Below are 25,620 nucleotides of genomic sequence, written 5' to 3'. Positions count from 1 at the left end.
GCACACTAAGGGTGTGGCATGTCTGGTTTTCTCCTGGCCTGCACCAGGGCATCCAGACGGCAATGGCAGATGTGTGCTTCTCATTTTTAGAGGGGTCCCGGAGGGTGGCACAATCAGTGCTGCACCCATGAGGGAGCATCTCCTCCTCCCAGGTACCACTTACTAATGACTTATACGGGCAGAGAAGTGTGCCAATTGTACACCAAGATGCCCGTTTTGAGGAAAAGACAAATGGCATGGGGGCCTGTTTAGCAGGAACCCAGTGCACCTTAGTCAAAAAATCTCAGTACCAGTGGTAAAAAAAAAAAAAGTGTTTATGTGTGTGTATGTATGTATGTATAATGCCAAAAAGGGGCACTTTTCTACAAGAGGCATCTGGTCTCTGGTAGAGACTGGACTCCACATCAACCTGTTGGAGCTTTGTGCGATCTGGCTTGCATTAAAAGGCATTTCTTCCCCCTATCAAGGGGAAGATGGATTAGCTGTTAACGGACAACACCACCACCATGTGGTGCTGCAACAAGCAGGGCAGGGCCGTGGCGCCTGTGTCAAGAAGCTCTGTCCCTCTGGAGGTGGCAGGGCATATCACAGTTGGTTCAACATCTGGCAGTCTCTCTAAACAGCAGAGCAGATGAACTCATACCAAATTTCTAGCAGATCACGAATGGAGTCTCCAGCCGGAGTTGGGGCAATGTCACTTTAAGCAGTGGATTTAGCCTTGGTTAGATCGGTTCTCCTCTGCAGAAAATGTGCACTGTCAGCAGTTTTGCATGTTGGAGTTTCCAAGGCGGCAATCGCTCAGAGACGCTTCATCTCGAGTGGAACTCAGGCCTCATGCACGTCGTTCTACCCATACCATTTCTGCCCACATTTCTCAAGAAGATTAAGAATGGCCAGGCCAAAGTAATCCATGTTGCTCCAGACTGGGCACCGAGAGTCTGGTATCCCGAGCTGTTGAGCATGTCCACTGATTCTCCGATCAGACTGCCCCTTCTGTCACAGCAGCAGGGGAGGGTTTTGCACCCAAACCTGTCAACTCTCCACCTTCTTGCGTGGAGATTGAGCAGCAACAGTTGACAGCTTTTGACCTTTCGTCTGAAGTCTGATACATATTCTTGCCAGCCATGTGAATCTCCACCAAAATGGTATACGCCAGTTGTTATGGCGTGTTGTACGTGGGGGGGGGGAGGGGGGGGGGGGGGTGGAGGGGAAGAGGGGGAAAAAAAAAAAAAAAAAAAAAAAAAAACTGTTGACCCCCTTTCTGCCCTCTCTCTGAGGCATAGGGCCTGTTTATCCCTTCTCTAGTCCAGCAGGGCTCTGCAATGGGCACTCTCAAAGGGTATTTATCTGCTATTTCTGAGTTTGAGGTTGCCTAATGAAGTTTCTTTGTTTAAGTCTCCTGTTGTTCATAGGTTCCCTAAATGCACTACACATATCTTTCCTCCATCCCCATTCATTATGCCCCAATAGAATATCCGTTTGGTTTTTACCTTTCTGATGTTGGCTCCTTTCAAGGCTCTCCACAATTGTCCTCAGCATTCTCATTTTGAAAAATGGCCTTCGTTGTCGCTATTACATCTGCCTACAGGGTCAGTGCGTGCTGCAGGCATTGTCATCTAAGCCGTCTTTACCTTTCCATTTACCCTGACAAAATTGTGCTTCGCACCAGGGCCTCCTTTCTGCCAAAAGTGGTTATGCCCTTTGATGTAGGCCAATCAATCACTACTTTTTACGCAGCCCCCCCACATCCTTCTAAGGAACAGGAGAGACTCCACTGCCTGGACACAAAAAGATCATTGGCGTTCTATCTTGATTGTACAAAAGAGTTACAGGTGGATGACCAACTCTTTATCAGTTATATGGTTATAGGGGTGGGGAGAAAGGTGGGGCAGTGCCGAAGTGGACATCTCCAGAAAGGTCATACTCTGCATTAACATCTGCTACACACTGGCCAAAAAGCAATCCCCCAAGGGATTGCATACTCATTCAACTCAAGTTACACCTGCAACCACTGCATTAGCATGCAGGGTTTCAGTCCTTGATATCCGTCAGGTGGCAACGTGGGTATCACTGCACACGTTTATCAAACACTACTGCCTAGACAGTCTGGTCCGTAGGGATGGATACTTTGCATGTTCAGTCCTGTAGGAATTTTCTAGTAAGCTCTTGGTTTGTAGACCCACCTCCGGGGATAGTATTGCTTGGGTATCTATTCAAACAAAGAAACTGCAACTATAAGTCTCTATCAGACGAATAAATTATTTACCTTTGGTAACACCTGATCTGGTATCGACAATATCTAGATTCAGTTTCCTTTCCGAGCCACCTGTCTTACCCACTGTGCAAACTGATTTCTGGGCGTGGGGGAGGTTCTTAGTTTGGGCACACCAGTAGTCCGCATTCTTCATGGCTCTGCACTTCTGGCATGGAAAGTTGAGGAAAATAACAGACGTCAGCACACTGGGGTGCTGCCTATATATTACCCGCAATCTCATATCCAGCGCGGACGACGCCTACGATGGACGCAGAGCTGATCAATGCCACCTACCGCTGTGCAGGGGTACTGCTCAAGTAAAATATCTGGATCCAGTCTGATGCCTGCGGGAAATTCAAAGGTAAGGAATCAGCAATGAGATATTGTCTCTACCAGGTAACACGTTACAGGTTATGGAGGGTAAGTAATTTGTTTGTTTATGTGAGGCATAAAAGTTACAAATATTCTTTGGCTCACTCTCTCAGTAGTAGTCCGATTTGTTTACACCCCTAAACTCTTGTAACATGTCAGGATCAACAACTCCACTCGAAAACATGTTCCATCACTTCTGGAAAAGGTCATCTGTTCCAAAGGAATAACCAGTTCCAAGGAAAACAGAAGACATTACCATGGATGAGGTATAACAAACACCAATTCTAGCACCTGTGTTTGAACAGCAGTGGAGTGCTCTTTACAAAGTAAGACAGTCTGTTAAGACGTTGAGACTGTTGAGCTGTGTTTGCTGCCACCAGAAGAATTACAGGGCTCAAACCAAAAAAAAGATGCAAACTTTAAAATCCATGATAATGAACAGTCACAGTGGTTCAAATGAAAAAAATGACAACCTTCAGAAACAATCTTTCTGATCAATACTTGACCTAACCGCTGCTTCCTCCCCTGGTAAATATTCCCAAGGGTCAAACTGGATACTTAAACTGTAAAGCAGTACTAGTAGGTGGTGTCAGGAAGCTCTGCTGAGCCACATACAAGCACCAACCATTTGCACTGACACCAATTGTTTTCTTAGGCTACCAATGCCCTCAGATGCAGAACCCATCAACAATGAAGTTAGGGCAGATAAGAGGTCTTCTGGGACACCCGAGAGGACCTAAGCTTCTGAATTCCAAGGAGTGGAGGAACAGCAGTCCAGCAGGCATCTGGCATTCACTAACCTGAGGGCCAAGCTGGTGGAACAAAAAATAATATCTTCACAAAGGTCTCCATTTTAGTCCTGGCCCCTTGACATACCTCCGTAAAAAACAATTGTTGTCCAGAGATTTTAGTTTTTGATTTGTATTTTTGTATTTTTAGAGAAGAAATGTAGCTAGGGTAGACACTATTAATCCAGTCCGATTTTTTCTTGACATTTTTAAAAACTAGCAGATGTGCTGCAGGAATGATGTAATATTTCAAGAACCATGAGACCAATATACTTCATTTTGGTGTCAAAACATAGGTTTTGGGGGGGCAAGTAGTTTTAGAGACAGAAAATAACTCCTCAGATCAACCCTTCTGTCATTTTTCAAAATGGCAGCCCTACAACGATGTATTTTAGCCATCATATGGGTAATTTATTTTAATATTGTTTTTGTTGAGGTTTTCTGTGGATTCAAATTCATCAACATGAGCAAAGCAGGTGGTAGCAGAGGATCTTTACCTCCTGACAGTGTTGCTGACTCCAAAATCTGAGGACTCCTTCAACAAAGAAAATGTGTCAAGTGCCAAACTAATCTGAAAGAAAATCTAACATTAACTGCAGCTGGACAGAAGACAGATCGAGATGCTACAGAAATACAGTAAGATGAAGTTCACAAAAATATGAAACCGATGGGTGAAGAGGATCAAATATTTTATCACTAACAACAAGTTCTACAAGTTGTATACAATGTGGAAATCGCTTGGAAAAAACAATTGTCAAAAAATAGCAGAAACCAGTGAATCACAACAAGAATCCGAGGCTTCTGGGAAAATGACGACAACCAAACCCAATGCCCATCCACTTAGAAAATCTAAGGCTTCCATTCGACCTCCTACAACAAATGATTAGAAAGCAGATGTTCTTCAATGTGTTATCTGTGGTTTACCCAGAAGAAGGGCCAAAGGGATCGATGAAAGATCAAAGTACACAGCATGTGATTCTCAAAGGGCAAAAAAATTTTTATCTGCAGCTAGTTCCTTCCAAAATAAGGATTTCAGCTGAGTAGCTGATCTCTAACAGCGAGGTGAATGTATCTGCAGCAGATTTGTATACCCACCTTAACTGCATGTGTGCATACATTTGAAAATATGAATGTACAATGAGCTCCCAGCACCAACATAACCACCAGTCTTCAGTTAAGCTTGCACTCTTAGAAAAAGCAAATTAAGTTTTAAAGCCACTTTTGAGCACTGTCTACAGGTTCACACTCAGTGAAATCAAAGAAATAATGGTCAACATTGACGGAACTGTATTGATCCATAATAATGAAATTAAGATTTTTCCGGTGAGAATGTACAATGACAGAATTCATTTTTGTCAGTCTAACAAAAACAATAAGCCACTTATGATGTTCTCAGCCGATAAGACTCCTAGAGTTCTTGCTGCCAAAATAAGATCACAAGATGCAGTAAAATCAGGAGGAACCATTTTAAAAAAGGTCCTGAAAGATTTAGATTTTGGACTTAATGACAAATTGTGTGATGCCCTAGAGCTCTGTAAAGCACACCACTTCCAAGTCACTTTACCAGGAAAGGATTTACTAATGCTGCTCTTGATAATTTTGAAGACACCTCTTTGTCTGGAACATCCAGCACACAATACTGCCATAGTGCTTTTTTAAGACTATACCAATGAATTAGCTGCTGGAAAACAAGCTGTGTCAGCTGTAGACATAAACAAACAAAGCTGCAAACATATAACCCACATGCCTTGCCAACATATGCAAAATCACTACAAGCCATCAACACTTCCCAGACTACCAGAAAGTGGCTGAGGTCATTGATCTTCACCTGATGCTGTGGTCAACAAAGCGGATTTAACTAAATGTATCACATCGCTTACTCAGACTAAAGGATGAAGAAAAGCCAGAACCTTTGTGGGCTGGAATTCATGCTGTGATCCCCTAGAATATTGTCCCATGGAAAAAGGTCACGTTTTTACCACCAATACCATCTCCAGTCACAAATTACACAACAGTATACACAGCTCTAAAAATAAGTCCAAAATGTGCGTGCTCAGCTTGAAGACCAGCCTATCCTGCCAGTTTTCTGCGATGGTGTTGTGTATTGTAGCTGACAATTTTATGAGCAATCCAGTAGAATTTGATGATCTTTATCCAATAACGGGTCTTTTCCACATGACAAAAGTTGTGTTGTGGTGTGCAGGAAGTTGGCTCAGTGGATGTGGCATAGACAATGCACTTATTCTGGCTAAAATCTTTGGAAGCAAAAAACAAAAGGAAAAAATTATTTTTAAAAAAGTTCAGTCAGCACCGAGCAGAACTTATGTTCATTCGTTACAAGGTATTGTTGGAATGCCACCCACTTTGCCCACGGCACAAAACACTACTTCAATGCAATGTATGAGGTCTGCCTTGTGAAAGAGGGACAGACAGATTGAGGTTCTGTGGAAACAAATTGCAGCCTCAGTTGGAGCGGCACGAATTCAGAGTCAGAAGGCACAATAGGCACATTGTCTTCTGGTGCTGGTGAAATCAGCATTGACCTTGGTGCTCGAGGAACCAGCATAGATTGTAGAGCTGGAGGCAGAGTTAATGTGGGAGCTGGGAGAGACTCGTGATGAGCTTGTAAGATTCAACTGGCGCCGAGAGCGAACCCACCAGTGGCATTAGGACAGAGGGCCTCTCGGCTCCTTGGGGCCTGCAGGTGTGCCAGAGGGAGATGAAGTATGGCCTGGCAAAACTCTTCGATTTGCAGTGGTGTAGCATGTAGCTACAGAAACTCTGGCTGTGCCAGGACATGTTTCCAGATAGGCTCCAATGTCAACCGACTTTCAGAGCGAGAAGGAGAGGCATGCCAGTGCACTTGTGCCTTCTTAGGACTGCTAGAGTGGCGAGAAGAGGTTGGGTCACAATTAAGATTTTTTAGTTTTTTTCTTCAACTTACTTGACGATTTGGAGTGTGACGATGAGCAGACTTGGGACAGACTCCTGTTACTCCTAGACTGGGACAGACTCAGGCATGGACTGGCTGCGACAAGGAGTTTCACCTCGTGTCCCTTTATGGCCTTATGGTTCATTGTTGGGCAGTCACTGCAGAGCCTGAAGTCCTGACTTTACCCCAGCCCCACAGACAAACCTTATTAGGATCTGTTACAGACATTTGCATTCAACTGCCATTAACAGGGTTTAAAACCTGTTTAGGGCAGTGACATTTCCCTTGCACACTGTAAAATTTGTGAGGTAGAGGAGTGTCAAAGACAAGAGGTAGCTCCTGATACGTGTCTGGCAGCATTGAAAGAAAGGAACGGACGTCAGTTTTGCGAGAGTGGCACCTATATAGGCCATTATTTCCAGAGCGGAATGGCAATAGTGCAGAGCCACACAACGGCATTTACCAGCATTCACAGCTACTGCTGAGAACTTTCCAGGGCCAATCGGAAGCTTGGGGAATCTTTATAGTAAGAGGAATCTGCAGCTAGAAGTGTCTATAAGAATATAAAATAATAGGCAAAGCATTAGCAACAAGGATAGCCCATGTTCTACCAGCACTGAGGACATTTCTAAACCTTTTAACTTGTATGCCATATCTAGGGTAACCCCCTGTTGAAGGTGGTGCTGACTGTGGTGGCAGCCATAGACCTAGAAGAACCTTAATAAACTATTGACTGGGAATATCTATTTGTAGCTGTAGACAAAATGGGCTTCCTCAACAATATTATACCCCAGGAGCATACATAGCACTGCTTTACTCACCTTAAATGGAAAATCAATTTCTGAGTCCTGGAGGGTGCAGGCAGGGATGACCCCCAGTCCCTGCTTCTTTTGACTTCAGCAATGTAGTCAATGGCATTGATGGTCAGGAGGTAGGAACAAGCAAGAAGAATCAGGCTTTATGAGCACACCCACATAATAGCGCTTTTTGCAGATTATGTACTCTTGTATCTTTGAAAAGCAGATTTGTACTTGACTACTGCAGTTGCTAGAGCAATTTAGCCAGATGTCTGGCTTAAAGATGAACAGAAATTTTTTGCCTATTTCCACTTTGATAAAAAACACCATGGGAGGTTCTGAACCTGCTCAAATTGCCTCTGAAATTGAAACGGCACTCATTCTGTTACCTGAGAGTTCAGTTATACCATGGCAATGCAAAGATCTTCGAGAGAAACCTGAACAAGAAGCAGTTACCAGAGAATCCATACATTTTTAGGAAAAAATTGCTGCTATCTACAACTGGCATGTTGGTACTTTCGGAAATGCCTATATTACCCCATTCTACTTTTTTGTAAACATACCAGTGAAAGTCCATAAATTGATATTTAAAAGATTTAACACAGGAGGCGGAGTCAACCACCGAAGATGGCAGCCGCATAGAAAACGAGCTCCGGCCCAGGCCACAGTGATCCTGCCTTACTGACGCCACAGCCGTGGGAGAGGAGATGTGGCCCCCAGCTGCAGGAGCAGTGCAGTGTTCAGAAGTAGTAAGCGGCGACCTGCCATCGCCGCTGCTTGGCCTATAGAAGATGTATAAAAAGGCAAGTGCTGGCAGCTGCTGGCTGTGAGGACGCTGACCAGACCACAGGAGAAGAGGTAGGAGAGGCCGCAACGCTTGGGCATCCCTGCCGGTGGTGGCTGTGGATGGAGGCCTGACTCCTGACAGCACCGGGTGGCACAGCAGAGGAGGCAGGGTGTAGACCAGCGCTCTGCTCTATTGAGTTTCGCCTCGCCTCCCCCCAGGGGGCATGTGAAGGAGACTGGGGAGGGGGGGGCCTAGAACAGAACCCCGCAAGTACAGGTGGAGGAGGTGGCGGTTTGAACCCGCCGAGGCGAGTGAGGCGGCCCCCAGGGACGCGCTGGGCCTGGAGAGGAGGGGCCCTGCCGGGAGCACACAGCTACACCTTGGGGTGGGGCAGAGACCCACCAGCAGGGGACGCCTCCGACGGAAACGGGCGTTGGGACCAGCGAAACACCGGGGAAGCCTGCTGGCTGAGAGGGAGGGGGTGGGGGAAGGAACTAACATTGGTGGCAATGGGTCCCTCCCCAGTCGTCTCCCACAGTGGCCGGCCAGACGAGTACGGGAACTGGGTGCTGATATGGTGGCCTTCCTGGAACCCTGGATGAAATCCCTCCTCGGTGAGCAGCAGTTCACTTCATTTTTCGCACTGGAAAGAGCGCACAGGGTGCCGCCTAAATCCCTAGCACCAGGCCCACCTCCCAGACCGGTAGTAGCTAAGCTGCTACATTACAGGGAGAAACCTCTTGTTACAGAAAGCACGAGAGGCGGGCCCTCTTACAGTAGAGAACAGCAGAGCCAACATGTTTCCCGACTACACCGCAGCAATGCAGGTGAAGTGGGCTGCATATCTATCCGTAAAGAAGGCACTGCGCGCCAAAGGGGTCTCTATGCGCTGCTCTTCCCTTCCAGGATGAAGAAAATGTGGGATGGCAAAACACAGTTTTGCCAGACCCCGGAAGAAGCATGAGCCTGGCTTCAATCTTACAAAGGTGGCAAAGTTGACTGTGCGGGGAATGTACCCAGTGCAGCTGGACATCGTAGGAAAAGGCTCTAAGGACCAAACTGCCACAGACCGCCTGAGGTGACCAAAGCAACTACAAGTAACTTAGGAACAACGTGGAGAGATCCAGACTACAGCATCTCTGACAGAGTCGCCGGCCTCTGATAGGGATAGAAACTATTCCACTGATGTACAATAATCTCACCTTGCCACTACTTATTCACCCTATGCACGAGGAGCATTGCTATGGGTGCGGGCAGGGGTGCCCTTTGAGGCTACCACACTAGACGTTGACAAAGCAGGGCGATATGTCCTGGTGGAGGGACACCTTAATGGCAGACCGATGGTCTTGGGGAGTGTATATGCCCCTAACCAAGACCTGAATCTTTTTTGGCAGGCTCTATCAGCCCGCCTTGCGTGATTCCCAGATGGGCCTTACTTGTTTTTTTTTTGGGGGGGGTGGGGGGGGGGGGGGGTGGATGGATTACAATAGTGTTGTTGACCCAGACTGGGATCACTCCTCTCCCCCTCAGCAGAGAGCTGGAACACTGGGAGCGGTGAAAGGCCCGGTGAAATAGATAGATAGATCATTGGGGTATGGAAGATTCATGGCACACCCAACACCCTTGCAGTAAGGAATACTCACACTACTCTTCCCTCCACCACGTACATACAAGGATTGATCACATGTTCTGCTCCATGACACTCATGAGTGACATTCTACATACCGAATACCTGGGTAGAACAGTCTCTGCCCACAGTCCATTGCTGCTGACACTACAGACACTGGGGAGGTGCCCACTGATTACGACATGGTGACTGTACCCTAGGGCCCTTGAGGACGAGGTCTTCCGAACTGCACTAGCCTCTAAACTGACTGAGTATCTCTACCTGAACAAGGGGATTGCCTCCTCTAGAGGGACGGAATGGGAAGCCCTAAAAGTGGTTAGAAGGGGGCACTGCCTTAGACTAACAGTGGTGATTAAAAAGGATCTAGAACTGGAAGTAACCCACCTAGAGACAGAGTTGCTCAGGTGGGAGTCAAGATTGGTAACTGACTTGGGGGGCCGCTCGACAGCTAGCAGAAGCACCCGAAGCCCACACCGAAGCCTTAGAGTGCCTTAGATGCCACGCCTATAAGGCATATTTGGGCAGAATACATGAAAAGGGAAGGGCAGGGAGAGCCTGGCTGATCAGACCGGAGAGCAAGGGCACACCAATTACCCACTTGACATATAGGACAAGGACTCTGCTCTATTTCACGACTGACACCAATGAGAAGTTTAGAGTCTATTATACATATTTGCATGGCGCATCAAGGGGGGCTGACTTGGACTTTCTCCAAACCTACTTGGTGGGTCAGCGATGGGCACAATAGGTTAATCTGCTTTACACCCAGCCCACAGCGAGAATGAAGACAGGACACACAATCTTGAGTAGTTACGACACTTGCAGGTGAACCAGGCAAGGCTCCCCGTTCTCGTCCTTATTGTTCGCCATCACGACTGAACCACTAGCGGAGAGCTTCCGGGCTATGGCCAGAGAGTGGGGAGTGATGAGGTGGGGAACACCGCACATTATTTCCCTATACGCTGATGACCTCCTCAATTATTTTTGAGATGGGAACGCGGAGCTGCCACAGGTGCTGCAAATGCTGGAGGACTTTGGCAATCTATCAGGCCTGCACCTGAATCGATGTAAGACATCTGTCTTCCCGATGATAGCATGGATGCCACGCCCTCTTTCCTGCCCAGACGATGTCCAGTGGGCCCCCCTGCACCTTTAAGTATCTGGGAGTGGCCTTTTGGCGATTGTTAAAACTTCCCATTATGGCACGGATCGCCCTGTGCAAAATGGTGATGCTCCCCAGGCTTCTTTATTACTTTGCCAATTTACTGTTGCTCATCCCGGTGTCCTGGTTTCGCATCTTGTATGGGCTCTTACGAGAGTTGGTGTGGGACATGGGGCACCACAATGAGTAGCCCGGATGACGCTCTGCTTGCCACGGGAGAGGGAGGGGCTTGGGGTACCTGACTTTGAAATGAACCATTTGAGAGCTCAGCTTCAGTGGCTGGTGAGATGGCTCAACGGGCTGGACTCCTCGATGGTCTACTTAGACAAGGGGCCTAACCAAGGGGTGGGTCTCCTGCCTTGCCTACTTCAGGGGGAAACGACTCTCTCCTGTATTAAATATAGTGGAGACTGCGGCATTGGCAGCCTGGTGCAGGGCCTTCAGACGAACACACACAACAACCCCTACGCCCAGGCCCTCCCTCTGGTTGGCCTCCCACATGGTGAACCGTACTCCTCCTTTACTGCACAACAACTACAACAATTGACGGAGGTGGGGATAGCAACGATGGGGGACCTGTTCCAAAGAGGGATGTTGATCCCCTTTGGTGACTTGACGGACCAAACAGGCTTGGTCGCCAGCCAGTACGTAAATTAGGAGGCCATCGTATGAGCCCTGAAAGCCATGTGGAGGAAGGAAGTGAGGAACCGACTGCAACAGCGATCTTACAGTCTATGCTGATTCTAGGAAGCTGATCCCACCTGGTAACATTGTTCTACAGAGCCTTAAATGGGATGATAGACCGATCACTGGAGGAACTCAGATGCAAGTGGGACACAGATCTAGGGAGACAAATGAGACGCTGAATGGACTCAAACCCTGGCATACCCACACAAAATCTCATGAAACACACTCTTGATGTATACCCAGTATAACTATGCCCATAGGACCTATCTTACCCCGCATAGAATTAATCGGATATATGGAGCAACGTCAGGGGTATGCCCAAGAAGCCGGCTGAGTGACACAGACTTCTGCCATATGACTTGGGGATGCCTGGTGTTGCAGCAGTTCTGGGGGAGGTTACTGCTAGACTCAACAGCAGCTTTGACAGATGGATAACGGCCCAGCGGTCTGCTTATTGGGACTTTTTGATAGCCGCCTCCCCCCCCCCCAAAAAAAAGAAGAAAAAAAAACGTGGGGAAAACAGATTTATTGACCTGGCTCTGGGGCTAGCATGTAGGAGGGTAGCGATGGCCTGGAAGAACTGCAATGGACCTCGGTTGAGCACATGGGTGGCAGACGTTACCTGCTGGGCCAGGGTGGAAGAACAGGCCCTCCAGAGGGAAGAAATGAGGGATGAGGATCAGACAGATAGCGCCTGCGCCCCTGCCCCTCCCCCCCCCCCCCCCCCCCCCACCAACCTCCACCCCCCCCCCGTGGGCAGAGGTGGTGGGAATATGGGACATCCCCGAGGCAGCTATGGAAGAGGCCGCGGACGGGCCTCTCAATCAGCAGAGTTAGGACCACAACAGCAACAGACCCCTGGGACCTCCCTGAATGATCATAGTCTCTCGCCTAAATACCAATAAATAAACATGTTAAAACCTGATAACCGGCAATGGCAGATGTGAGGTAGCACTACGAAAAATTCAGCTTCAAACCTTGAAGGGAGAGGGCCACTCCCACAGACTGTGAAATCGGCCCAACTACAGGGGATAGACGCATTGTTTATTAACTCACATGCAGAGGAACCCAGATATGTTGGTGATCCTCTCCATTTGTGGCCACACCACTAGATCTATACAACGAGAGAAATTCACTTAAGACTAATGGGCACAGCCAAGCATTGTTGTAAGCAATGTTTCACCAGCACGAAAGCTGCAGGCGCATACTCGCTGCACCCCAAGTTCCAAAAGAGACAAGCGCCAATATGGAATGAGAATATACTCAAGATGGTTGATCTGCGTGCTGACAGGAAATGTCCAATGTTTGATGATAAATGACAATACAGAACACTAGCAGTTAGTCAGTTTCTGACCTGTCGTGCAATGACAACTAACCCATAACCCACACAGCACGGCATGTTTTTAACAGATGGTGATGCACTGAAAGAGGTAACGGTACTACACCCCAGGATTACTGACCTGATAAGAGGAACTCACAACAAGAGAGGTGAGAGGTGGACCAAGAGAAACAGCTGACAGGCACTGAATACACCACTGTCATAGGGTTCCCAGCGAAAGTACAAAGAACACATGAACTAAAATTCAATTCAATGTACTGCACAAAGCGTATCTAGCAATGCAACACCTACACAAGATAACTTAGATCTTCACAGACACTTATCAATGGTATGCAGCTATGTCTCAAACACACCATTTTGGATTGGCCAACGTAGAAATAATCGTAGGAAATAGCTACAGACAAACTCAGAACTCATGGGGTATAACTGGAAATCTACATACTGATTTTAAACAAAGGTTGTCCAAGACAAAACTAGAGAATATTCATGGAAGTACTACTGCTTGCCTAATGACAAATCATGCAAGTCAGCGATGAAGCTACAAGTGAAGATGTGGCAGAGGGAACTAATAAAGTGGGGAGAAGCGGAGAACTAGGCCGCATCTGCATAACACTGGCAGGTTGCACATGTGTACCCATCTGGGACGAAATACTTCTGAACGGTGTCAGAAAAATGATGACAGACCTCCTCAGCCCACAGCAGTCTGACTAGATTGTGAACGCCCGAGACTTTACGTAATCCAAGAACATTATCCCCAATATCTTCCCTGCATGGGAGACTGTACCCAGTCCCTAGTCCCCCAACCTCAACAAACATGCACATGACAGTTAATAGCAACACCTGGGAACGAACAGAACTTACACAAGGTAACCAAAATAAGAATGGGCAGAGGATACAGGTTAAACCTGGACAAACTGGGGTCAGAGTACACGATATAAGACGGTACATCACAGCTGCAACATGGCCAATGGTAAACTATGTATTAGTAGTTAGTTACTAAGTATAACTGTAATAATCACTAAAGGCGTAAAGTATGAAAGCACAACGTTTAAATTAAGAAAAGAACAGTAAACCGAATTTAAAAAATAAATAAATAAATAATCAGAAAAATCACCTCCAATTCTGGGTAAAGACCTTCCCTCGTTGCCATAATTAGGGGCTTTAAGCGACTATAAGGGGCAGATTTTAGGAAAGAAAATGTGCATTGTACAGAAACCGTAAAAAAATACTGCTCAGCAAAACAATGAACCTAAAAATAATTTTACTAAGTCTGGGGTCAGTAAAAATAGAAAGCGGATCGTGAGCGGTGTCTGCATCCGGAGACTCGTGGCGATTACCGCAGTGATTGAATCTGAGCACAGACTGGTAACCGGCCCCAGAAGTTGACACTCATGCAGTGTGTATAAACAAAGGCGCGGTAATTTAACATACATCTGATTGGAAACAGATCAGCCCTACCCTCCTGCTTTTCACGTCGTAGAAAGCATTTTCTGATGAGTGCTGTTTTAGCCCCAAAAGTAAGGAGAACCAGTATCCGAAAAACTAAACTCCCCACTGTTGTGCAATAGAGCAGCATACAGCTGTACTTGAACTGCATAATGTCTACATATAGAAAATACAATTGTTGAACATAAATGGAAATGAGCAGATACTTACATTTGTCTTTGCTGCCATTAGTGGTGTGTAAAAAATCCCCATCTGGGTGAGGCGTAAGAAAATCATCTTCGTCATCTTCTACCACTGAAAAATAAAAGTGCAAGTGTTAACATTGCGGAATGCCATATTCGTCTAAACTGCTTTCCGAACTCGGTAGACCATATAAATACAGCAACGTTACAGACCCCGATGACAGATATTGTTTCATTTGTTCTCAAAATGCGATTGACAATGAATGGCGCGGGTTAGCAATTCATTCCCAAGAAACACTGGCGGTCCTTGTATAGAACAGATGAGCTCAGCACCACCAGGAGCGAGGCATCAATGAGACGTCAAAGCCGATAGGACGAACGTTCTCCACATACCGTGTCCTCTCTAGAGAGCAGCTACAAACACGTCTCCTCCACCCCATCACGTTCTTGAAAGACCATTAGATACCTTCTCTTAGCAATCGGCACTAAACTCTACGGAGAACGGTAAACTGAAACAGTACGTTTGTTATAAAGATATGCTACAATATTCCCACCCCAATAAAACAGAGAAAAAAAAAATCGTAGGACATATCCGTACAATCCAAGTAGAAGGTACTTGCAGCCCATAACAACCGCTAGTAATCAACTAAAAATTAAAAATAATCATAATAAGGATGAGGGGCTGAGCTACGAAGAAGGCCGAATCGGACTCACCATGCTTCCAGCATCAGAGGTCCTGAAGTCTGTATTACCCATAAAATAAACCCTACAGGTCTGTCAATCTCGGCCCTGCTTGGACGCTGAAACTGAAGAAATATCGCAACCTTCACACCAGAATGGAGCAGACGTCCACTTTATACAATTCATATTGAATGAGTCTTAAAATGCAACCACTGAGGATATGGTGCGACTCGCAAAGGAGAGAATTTCTATGGCAAATCCTGCCGTTTTGTCTCCGGGCCAATGGCTCAGGTCTAGACTCAAGGGCCTGCCGTAAAAAGTGTTTATAATCTAACAAGGGCGGAGACGAAGGTACCCTCTTTTGCCTCGCTTGGCACTGGAGATCAACTGTAGGGTGACCAGACACTCCAGATTTCCCGGGACAGTCCCGGTGTCCCGACGCTTCTCTTAATTTAAATAAATGTCCCGGTTTTTGGGACAATGGTCAGATTATCTAGGGAAGCATACGTGAAAGGTATGTTCTCCTGCCACAGGCGCCTACAAAGTCTGAAATAACTAAAGTAATGTATCTTCTTCTGTCAGGTAACATAGTCCCCCGTCTGCTCCCAGCAGAGAGAGGCCGTGGGGTGGAGAGAGAGGGGGTGGGCGGTCAAGCCATAGCTAATGTTATATATAGGCAGCACTGGAAATGTGTGTGTTTGTATGTACATACACATTTACAATGCTGCCTGTAGATAAGAGAGGTGTGTGTATATGTATATATATGTATATATATATATACATATACATATACATATATATATATATATATATATACACACACACACACACTACGCAAAAAACGGGACTGGCCAGATATACAAGTGAGAGTAAAGTCTTTAGTCCTTCTTTTATGTCTAGCCTGTCCCGCTTTTTGCTCCTCAAAATCTGGTCACCCTATGATCAAGCCACTGGCATGGTGGATTAAAAAGGATGTTCCAGTCGAGGGCTTCAACTGGGAGTGGCAGGAAAGGTGGAAAGAGTGGCTCTTATAAGCAAACAACCTTCTTTTGTTCCTTCACTATACCTGGCGGATAGGAGATCACTTAGTGCATATTTTAGATTTTTATGAAAAAGCTTCAGGTCTCCTGGTAAATTAGGATACATCTCTTCTATTTCCAGTATGAAAAACAGACCCAGTGGGAGCCTGGGCCTCGCTACTACGTAGACTAACCCACTGTTTCAATTTCTTGGGCATACAAATTTTAGTAAATTCAGCAATTAATTGGAAACTCAGTCTATTCCCACTAATTCATCATCTACATAGGGACCTATCAATCGTTAAAAGGATTGCCTTACCAAATGTCTAATATGTGGTCCAGAATTACCCTGAGGAAATTCTGGCACACTTCTTCGATAAGAGACATAAGAGACCTCTTTCAGAAGCACGCGTAGGAGGGGAAATCCTCAAGTTTCAAGTGTGCCTCGGTAAATCTGATACAAGGCTATATTGTCAAGGATTGACTGTTTGGTATATACAGTGACCCATCCATCTATCTATCCGTGGAAATTTGCAATTGCTTTAAGGCCCCAGGCTGATTAGGTACCGTCACAGTGTTAGCCTACCTGACGTTTTGCAGCTAAGAAACTGACTTAGTAGGGCCAGGCAGCCACAGGGCACTGAAATGGTGAAATGGATCGGATGGCACAATAAAAAAATAAAAATAAAAAAAATCACAAGAGAATCCCCACTAAAGTACGGTACGATAAAGAAGTAGGTAGCAGAGTTGAATGGATTCCAGCAATAGAACCTAGTTCTAGCTAGAATTTCCTATGCCGACGACACTCAAACTATAATGTCTGTTTCCAGCAACGTTTAGGATGTCTCTCACCGCTTCAACAGTTGCATGTGTGAAGTAGTCAGCTGGATGAAACGAACAGACTAAAATTAAACTGAGAAAAAAACCAGAGGTCCTTCTCTTTGGTAAATACACCTCATTTTGGACCCAGTCATTGTGGCCCCAGTCCCTTGGTCTTCTCCCAACCCAAGTGCCGAAAGACAGGAACTTGGGGGATGATCTTCAGTTATAACTTTACATTCGGAGATCAAATCAACAATCTTACTACCTTTTGCATTTTCCTACTAAGAACACTGAGGAAATGTTTTTTATTTATCCCCTCTGACCTTCAGAAGTCAGTAATTATTGCACTGGTATTGCCCAGGCTGGATTACTGTAATGCCCTTTATTAGGCATTAATCAATGCTCCTTATATAATATTCAACTATTGCAGATTGCAGCAGCTCGTCTCCTCAAGAACATACCCAAATTTCATTCAGTCTCATGTCCTAGTGCAGCTTCACTGGCTCCCTGTTGAGAAACGAGAAACCTTTAAGGCAGTCTGTATGGCACATAAAAATCAGTCAATGGGTCAGGACCAGAGAACCTGATGAAAAAATTCACATGGTACATACCAAGGAGAGTTTCGCCCTCAGCTGCATGAAAACAGTCACAGCCACCAAGTGTAACAAAGTGTCTTGGGGCGGTAGGAGTTTTGTTCATTTGGAACAAACTTCTGACATCTTTAAAAATCAGCAGAATCTGACCAGGTTCAGGAAACAACTTGCAACCTGGCCTTCACTCCCTTCCTACTCTTTTTGTTGCTTCAAACTGTGTAGACGCTAGTGCCAAGGCACCTTTGGGCAATTGTGTGCTTAATGAATAATAGCAATATTATCATCTCTAAAAAGGGCGATTTGTGGGGGAACGGGAGGATTGAGACACTCAGAAGAATTTGAGCAACACAGCCCACAGTTTTTCAGTTACTTACAATTAAGACATGTTGGACCACTATGAAGAGAAGTTAGGATCCATCCTTAACTACAACCCATTGGAGTGTAAGATTACCTTAAAAGCTGTGAAGAAACCTGGCATTTCATGGATATGCATATCCCTGACCATAGAAGCCCCAGGCAAATTCACCACATTGTGCCAAGCATGAAACAAAGAGGAATGAGGATTGGGAAGAAACCCAACTGGTCTGGAGAACATGCTACAAGCACACACCAACATTTCATCCAGTTTAAAATCCTGCATGTGTCACTACCACGGAACAGACTTTGGAAGATAGATTTTTGGGTTACCCATCATGTACTCGCTGTGGGGTTTGACTGCGGTAATTGACTTTATGCTGTTTGACATTGCCCAGTGATTAGAAGATGTTAGAGACACTTTTAGGCAATAATAACAACTTTGTTGTCAGCCAAACCAGTCACAACAGTAAGTATTACAGTGTGCAAGTAAGAAATGGTAACAGGACAGAAAACCACAAATAACTTAAGATTCTCAATTAAAAATACAGTACGACCGACAGTCGATAAAAAGGACAATTGCTTTTTGATTGCAAAATAACATTTTAGAAAGACATTGATCTTGAATCGAACAGGTACATCTTAAACTAGTGCAATCTCAGTGTTCGTATGGAAAATATGGCTAAGTTGAGTGGGGAAAGGGTATAGCTGGCTAGCATTCAACGGTATGCTGAGCGTAAGGTGCGGGAAATATTGTGGCTAGATCGATTGGAGAAAGGGTATAGTTGACTGGCATTCTAAGATGAGCTGAAGGTAAAGTGCTAGTGCATTTTGCCAGTTCCGTGATGGCCCCAACAGCAGCTGTAACAAGGCATAGTTTTGAATTGTATTGTGCTTAAAGTAGAGGTATGTATGCTCACCCTCCAGCGATAGATCCAGCAGGAGCTGCCGAAGAACTATGTTAGCCCACCTTTACATTAGGAATACAACAAGAAAGCGGCACTCTCAACAATCAAATTCGGCGTGATGTGCCCTGCATAAAAAATCAATACATTTAAGAGCGCCATAAGGCACATCTAATACAACCTACTTTTGACGCTGAGACATATGGAACATAACTCCCAGTCGGTCTATTTCATCCGATCTCTAAAGTAACTTTGTAAAGTGCTTGAGTGCTACTTAATGAATGTTGGCACCATGCTACTTTTTTTTTTTTTTAAATGGCGGGGGTGAAGGGGAGACGTACCACAATTCAGTGTTCCAACAACAAAAACAGGTACAGCTACACAGTATCTTACAAGCTTTACTGGATGCCAAGCCAAGGTTGGGAAGGTTTAGTTAACCTGATATATATTCGATTTACCTAGGCATGGCTTTATAGGCATTATCTATCAGCATGCAACATTTTTATGCGCTTCTGCTCTTTGTTTCCATGCGGAATAGATATAGGATGAAACAACTATGTCTCAGTCGTTGGATCACACGCACAGAGCCTCAGCCTCGTTGCCCTTTCTGATCTTAAAAACCGTAGGAAAAGTGGGTGTAGATATTGCTTTCAAAAAGGTATAACGTAAAGTGACACAGTGGAGGAAGTGGGATAATGTTTCTCGGCCACACAAAGAACATAAAAAATAATCTGTCCCGTTGTCAGAGTTTAATGACCACCTTTTGGTTACTGAAGCCACTGGCAATATCCCCAATCGGAATTTTAGATAAAGGGATTTTTTTTCTGCTGGGTAGACATCAATGCAAGCAACAGGGGCTCGATCGTGATTAGAGGACAAATAGCATTTTAAAGGGTGTCCTGTTGAATACACTTTGCTTGATTACTATGGTCCCAATATGTCTTCATTGCCTCTTGAAAGCTGTCCTTCGTAATTGTTTCGGGATGAAGTCAGAATTCTTTTAGGCCAATATTGACTAAGATATTTGACAGATGAATGAACAATGGTAGTTTATGATGATCTTGTAGCTTTACAAATTCTATTAAAGTGGCTATATATGATGCAAGTTCCACCTTAGACCATACATGGAACTATATTTTAGTGGTGCCAGTGCAATGTAATCCTCGATTTTTCCAATACCTAGGTCTGTCCTCACATCAACCATTGGCATTCTACGGCCCAAATGCTATAACCGTTGTATGGAGTCGTTTTTGGCGATTTGTATTGCTGGAGTCTTCTGATATCCCCAAATCTCAGCACAATAAAAGCTTGCTGCATCGCTTTTATTTCATAGGACAGCACTGCTGACACCACTGAGTGACTGCCACAGCATTTTGCAAATTTCAGCACCTCTCCAGCTTGCTGGGCAAGGATGGTGTTGCTTTTGGATAGCTGTGGAGTCCACAAGAGTTCACCATCCATTCAAATGCCCAGATAGTTGTAAGTAGATACTTGATACAAAGGTTTGTTGTAGACCTTAAAAAGTGGCTTGCAGTTTCTGCTTTCGATTAAAGATCATAGTTTTTAATTTTCCAATGTTGATGGTCAATTTTCTGGCAGGGCAGAAAGACTTAAACCTTTCCAGCAAACGGTGCATCAATATCTCTGTTCTTGCCAATAGCACCACATTGTCAGTAAAAAGCAATACTGGTATGCATTTCTTGCTTAATTTAGACACATGGAGATCGAGATCCTTCAAGGTATTTATGATGTTATTTATGGAACAAATAAAGAGAGTTGGTGCCAAGTCGCAGCCTTGTTACAAGCTTCGCTGTATTGAGATACCCGTTGTATAATCATCGCTAGTGCTATATCTAATCCTAGTAGTATTACGAGAATGCATTGCAATTAATAACTTCAGAATCTTTTCTGAGGCTCATCTCTTAAGATTTGACATAATATGGGGCGGTTGACTCGGTCAAAAGCTGTTTGGAGGGTGACAAAAATCAGATATAGCGATTACTTTTTTTATAGGAGGCATATTAAAAGAAGAATAAGTTCAGTTTGAATACTTGGTCTGGTGTACTCGGTCACCTCCTAAAACCTGCTTGGTACAGTGAACCTGGGCCTCTTTCTTCCAACCATTTGTCCAAGCGAGATAGCAACTTCTTTCCAAAACTTTTGCCCACACCATCAAGCAACAAAATCGTCCGATAGTTGGACACCACGTCTCTGGAGCTTTTTTTTGTGTAGAGGCACAATTACTGATTTTCTCCATGATGAAGGAATTTCTTCTAGAGACCAGATTATGTTATAAGTACAAGTCAGGATCGGTGACCATTAATATTAGCTGGTTTCGGTAGACATCTGAAGGAATTTTATCCGGATCAGCTGCCTTATGAGGTTTTTGAGCCATGATCACCTGTACAACTTCCTTTTCACTAAATTCATGCAGTTGCTTCAGAGTCAATGGATTACCACGGATTGTAGAGACTATCGCAGAAAGTGGACGGTCTAAGGTGTACGGTTTTGAGGCTTCATGCTTATTCATTGACTTTGATCATATCTGGAAATTAGATCCAGACTGGGGTGTCTTATTTGGGTTGAGGTTATCCCCAATAGTCACCTGATGTTGTAGTGGCAGGTCATTCGATCCATGTGACGTAATGCAGCCATCTCCCTGGTACAGAGTAGTAGCGTGGTCTATCCAGAGTTATGGGCTGATGTTCAGATCCAGGTTCTTTGGAGGATCTTCACAGCCCATCTGATGATCTCCCAATTTTTGTTTTTTTTGCGAGGATATTGCATCCAACGGACCTTGCCATAGCTTACACGAGTGAAACGTCTTTTTATATTTTAACAGCCCTTTATGCTGCTTTCTTCTATCAAGAAATATACTGTTCATTGGTTTCAGACAGATGTTGGTTCTTTAGAGCTAGTGACAGCTTTTTTCAGTTTCATGCATTCCTCATCAAGCCGGTCCCCCACATAAAAGGAGTGTTTGGCGGCAGTGTTGGTTCTGTTCTTTTTTTCATGGTTGTCTAACAGAAGCTCGTCAAAAATTTGCAACTGCTGCTCCTCCAACCCCCACACCCAATTGACTTACGGTTTTGATATAGAGATTGGCTTGAATCCTGATGGTATTCGTTTCATGTGAGAGTGAGGGTTACATGCTTTGCAGCACAAACCTAGGTTTTGATTTAAGAAGTTGCCATAAATCTGATAGTTTTTTGCTGAACTACTGGCAAGATTGCTTGTTCCACCTCCTCTCCCTGGTCTTGGGTCTCTAGTTCCACTGCAGTTTGTGTCTTGGATTGATATAGTTCTGTTGTCTTTGGCTCAAAAGAAGGATTATTTTTTTAGTGTTTTTTTTTTTTTTATTTTTTAACAGCACCCCTTTCACTTTTGATTTTATGTTTGGTGGCCTTGGTTTTTATTTTAGAATTAGTCCTCTTCTTTCGTGCCTTTGTTTCTTTCTGGGGGTGGGGGGTTAACTTTTGCACGGCAGATGCTAGTGCTAGGCTAGTCATTAGACTTCAGACAGCAGATTCTTCCGGCAAATTGGGCACTTATCACATTTTTGAGAGTGCATCTGCAGGCCTCGATGTCATGTTTCGAGGATTGTGTCATAATCTTTTTCACAATTGAATCCAATGTTGTGCACATGACCTTTATAACGCTTAATATCAGTTTATCTAGTAAATCCATGCTTTCATTTGAGGCCTGATCTATGTGTTGGTTCCTCAACACATCTCTTGCATGAATTTGTTGATTCTTATTCAGAAATTATTGATCATCCAATGTTAAACTATTTATTTGGGTGTGGTCCTGTTGCGGTCATCTAGTGTAGAGTTCCGGGTTGAGATCCAGGCACCTGTGTAACTACAACATAAGTAATTTTCAGCTGGAAGGCTACAAGAACGTAAAGGCTACAGCTGGGGAGCTCTTCCTGGTGGCTCTGACTGACTGTCCATGGCGTTTAGGACAGCAACTGAGGTAGCAGATTTAACTGGGCCCGTTAGCAATGCAGGGGACTTCCTTGCATTTATCACTTTTGAGATCAAGCCTATGTCGGATTCCAGAGACTCCAGTCTATTCCTTTCAGAGCCAGAGCCGGAGTCATGATTAGAGTTAAAATTAAGGTTAGCATTGGGATGATATGATGTTCCTGGTAGTATGCCTAGTAGTATGCCTTGGAGTGGCTGATAAGATTTTAGTATTCCTGCTGATGGTGATTCTCTTGTTACTTCGTTGAACTCCTCATTAGGGTCATTTGAATCTGGTGATGGTTAAGATACTGTGGACTGCTGTAAACCACGAACACCCTTGGTTACTTCAACATGATGGACTTTTTCGATACCAAGTTCCCAGAGTTGCCAGTCAGGTACAGGAAAGTTGTGTGAAGTGTATGGGGAGTCAACATTGGTGGTGCTATAGTGCTTGTCCAGGGCTCTTGGAGGTAAAATAAATAAATATACACACACACACACACATATATATATGTATATATATATGGAAAATGTCACTTACCCAGTGTACATCTGTTCGTGGCATTACTCGCTGCAGATTCACATGCTGTGCACATCCCTTTCGAGTCACGAGATCGAGGGACTCCTCCCATTTCGGCTCCATTGCGCATGGGCGTCGAATCCATCTTAGATTGTTTTCCCCCGCAGAGGGTGAGGTAGGAGTTGTATATGCTAGTAATAGTGCCCATGCAATGGAGTGAATACGTATGTACATAATGTAGTTTAAAGTAATATATATATTTACAAATATACAGATGTTCAAGATCAACTTCTAAACGGCTGCAGGCTCCCGGGGAGGCGGGTGGGCGCATGTGAATCTGCAGCGACTAATGCCACGAACAGATGTACACTGGGTAAGTGACATTTTCCGTTCGGTGGCATGTGTAGCTGCAGATACACATGCTGTGCATAGACTAGTAAGCAGTTATCTCCCCAAAAGCGGTGGTTCAGCCTGTAGGAGTTGAAGTTGTCTGAAACAATGTTCGTAGTACTGCTTGGCCTACTGTGGCTTGCTGTGTTGTTAGCACGTCTACACAGTAGTGTTTGGTAAATGTATGAGGCGTAGACCATGTAGCTGCCTTACATATTTCTGTCATTGGAATATTTCCTAGAAAGGCCATGGTAGCACCTTTCTTTCTAGTTGAGTGTGCCTTTGGTGTAATAGGCAGTTCTCTTTTAGCTTTAAGATAACAGGTTTGAATGCACTTAACTATCCATCTAGCAATGCCTTGCTTAGAAATTGGATTTCCTGTATGAGGTTTTTGGAAAGCAATAAATAATTGTTTTGCGAATTAGTTTTGTTCTGTCAATGTAGTACATTAACGCTCTTTTGATGTCCAATGTATGTAGTGCTCTTTCAGCTACAGAGTCTGGCTGTGGGAAGAACACTGGTAATTCTACTGTTTGATTTAAGTGGAACGGTGATATGACTTTTGGTAAAAACTTAGGATTTGTTCGTAGAACTACCTTATGCTTGTGTATCTGAATAAATGGTTCTTGTATGGTAAATGCTTGAATCTCACTTACTCTTCTTAAAGATGTGATGGCAATTAAAAATGCAACTTTCCATGTTAAGTATTGCATTTCACAAGAGTGCATGGGCTCAAAAGGTGGACCCATGAGTCGTGTTAAGACAATGTTGAGGTTCCACGAAGGAACTGGTGGTGGTGTTCTTGGTGGTATAATTCTCTTTAGACCTTCCATAAATGCTTTTTTGACTGGCATTCAAAATAGAGAAGTTGAGTGCGTAATTTGCAGGTAAGCTGAAATTGCTGTAAGATGTATTTTAATGGAAGAAAAAGCTAGCTTTGATTTTTGCAAATGTAGTAAGTATCCTACGATGTCTTTGGCAGATGCGTGTAAAGGTTGAATTGGATTATTGTGGCAGTAATAGACAAATCTTTTCCACTTATTTGCATAGCAATGTCTAGTGGTAGGTTTCCTAGCTTGTTTTATGACCTCTATACATTCCTGTGTAAGGTCTAAATGTCCGAACTCTAGTACTTCAGGAGCCAGATTGCTAGATTCAGCGATGCTGGATTTGGGTGTCTGATCTGTTGTTTGTGTTGCGTTAACAGATCTGGTATGTTTGGTAGTTTGACATGAGGCACTACTGAGAGGTCTAGTAGTGTTGTGTACCAAGGTTGCCTTGCCCATGTCGGTGCTATTAGTATGAGTTTGAGTTTGTTTTGACTCAGCTTGTTTACTAGATATGGAAGGAGTGGGAGAGGGGGAAAAGCGTAAGCAAATATCCCTGACCAACTCATCCATAACGCATTGCCCTGAGACTGATCTTGTGGGTACCTGGATGCGAAGTTTTGGCATTTTGCGTTTTCCTTTGTTGCAAATAGATCTATTTGTGGCATTCCCCAACTCTGGAAGTAAGTATTCCGTATTTGGGGGTGAATCTCCCATTCGTGGATCTGTTGGTGATCTCGAGAAAGATTGTCCGCTAGCTGGTTCTGAATTCCTGGAATAAATTGTGCTATTAGGCGAATGTGGTTGTGAATCGCCCAATGCCATATTTTCTGTGCCAGGAGACACAACTGTGTTGAGTGTGTGCCTCCCTGTTTGTTTAGGTAATACATCGTTGTCATGTTGTCTGTTTTGACAAGAATGTGTTTGTCGCTTATTATGGGTTGAAATGCTTTCAGCGCTAGAAATACTGCCAATAGTTCTAAGTGATTTATGTGAAACTGTTTTTGGTGAGTGTCCCATTGTCCTTGGATGCTGTATTGATTGAGGTGTGCTCCCCACCCTATCATGGAGGCATCTGTTATTACGTATTGTGGCACTGGGTCTTGGAAAGGCCGCCCTTGGTTTAAATTTATACTGTTCCACCATTGAAGCGAGGTGTATGTTTGGC

General features: G+C 44.5%; 1 protein-coding gene across 1 annotated transcript in view; it reads right to left on the bottom strand.

Moving 5' to 3' along the window:
* CERT1 (ceramide transporter 1) overlaps positions 1-25,620 on the bottom strand; it is a 592,287-nt gene that overhangs the window by 284,156 nt on the left and 282,511 nt on the right. The window contains exon 6 of the mRNA XM_069223744.1: positions 14,402-14,485. Coding sequence (XP_069079845.1) covers positions 14,402-14,485 — 84 coding nt within the window. The remainder of the gene's footprint in view (positions 1-14,401; positions 14,486-25,620) is intronic.

Source organism: Pleurodeles waltl, chromosome 1_1 (genome assembly GCF_031143425.1).
Source record: "Pleurodeles waltl isolate 20211129_DDA chromosome 1_1, aPleWal1.hap1.20221129, whole genome shotgun sequence".
NCBI classification, from domain to species: domain Eukaryota; kingdom Metazoa; phylum Chordata; class Amphibia; order Caudata; family Salamandridae; genus Pleurodeles; species Pleurodeles waltl.
Note: the sequence above shows the minus strand (reverse complement) of the source record. Positions and strands in the feature narration are given on the sequence as shown.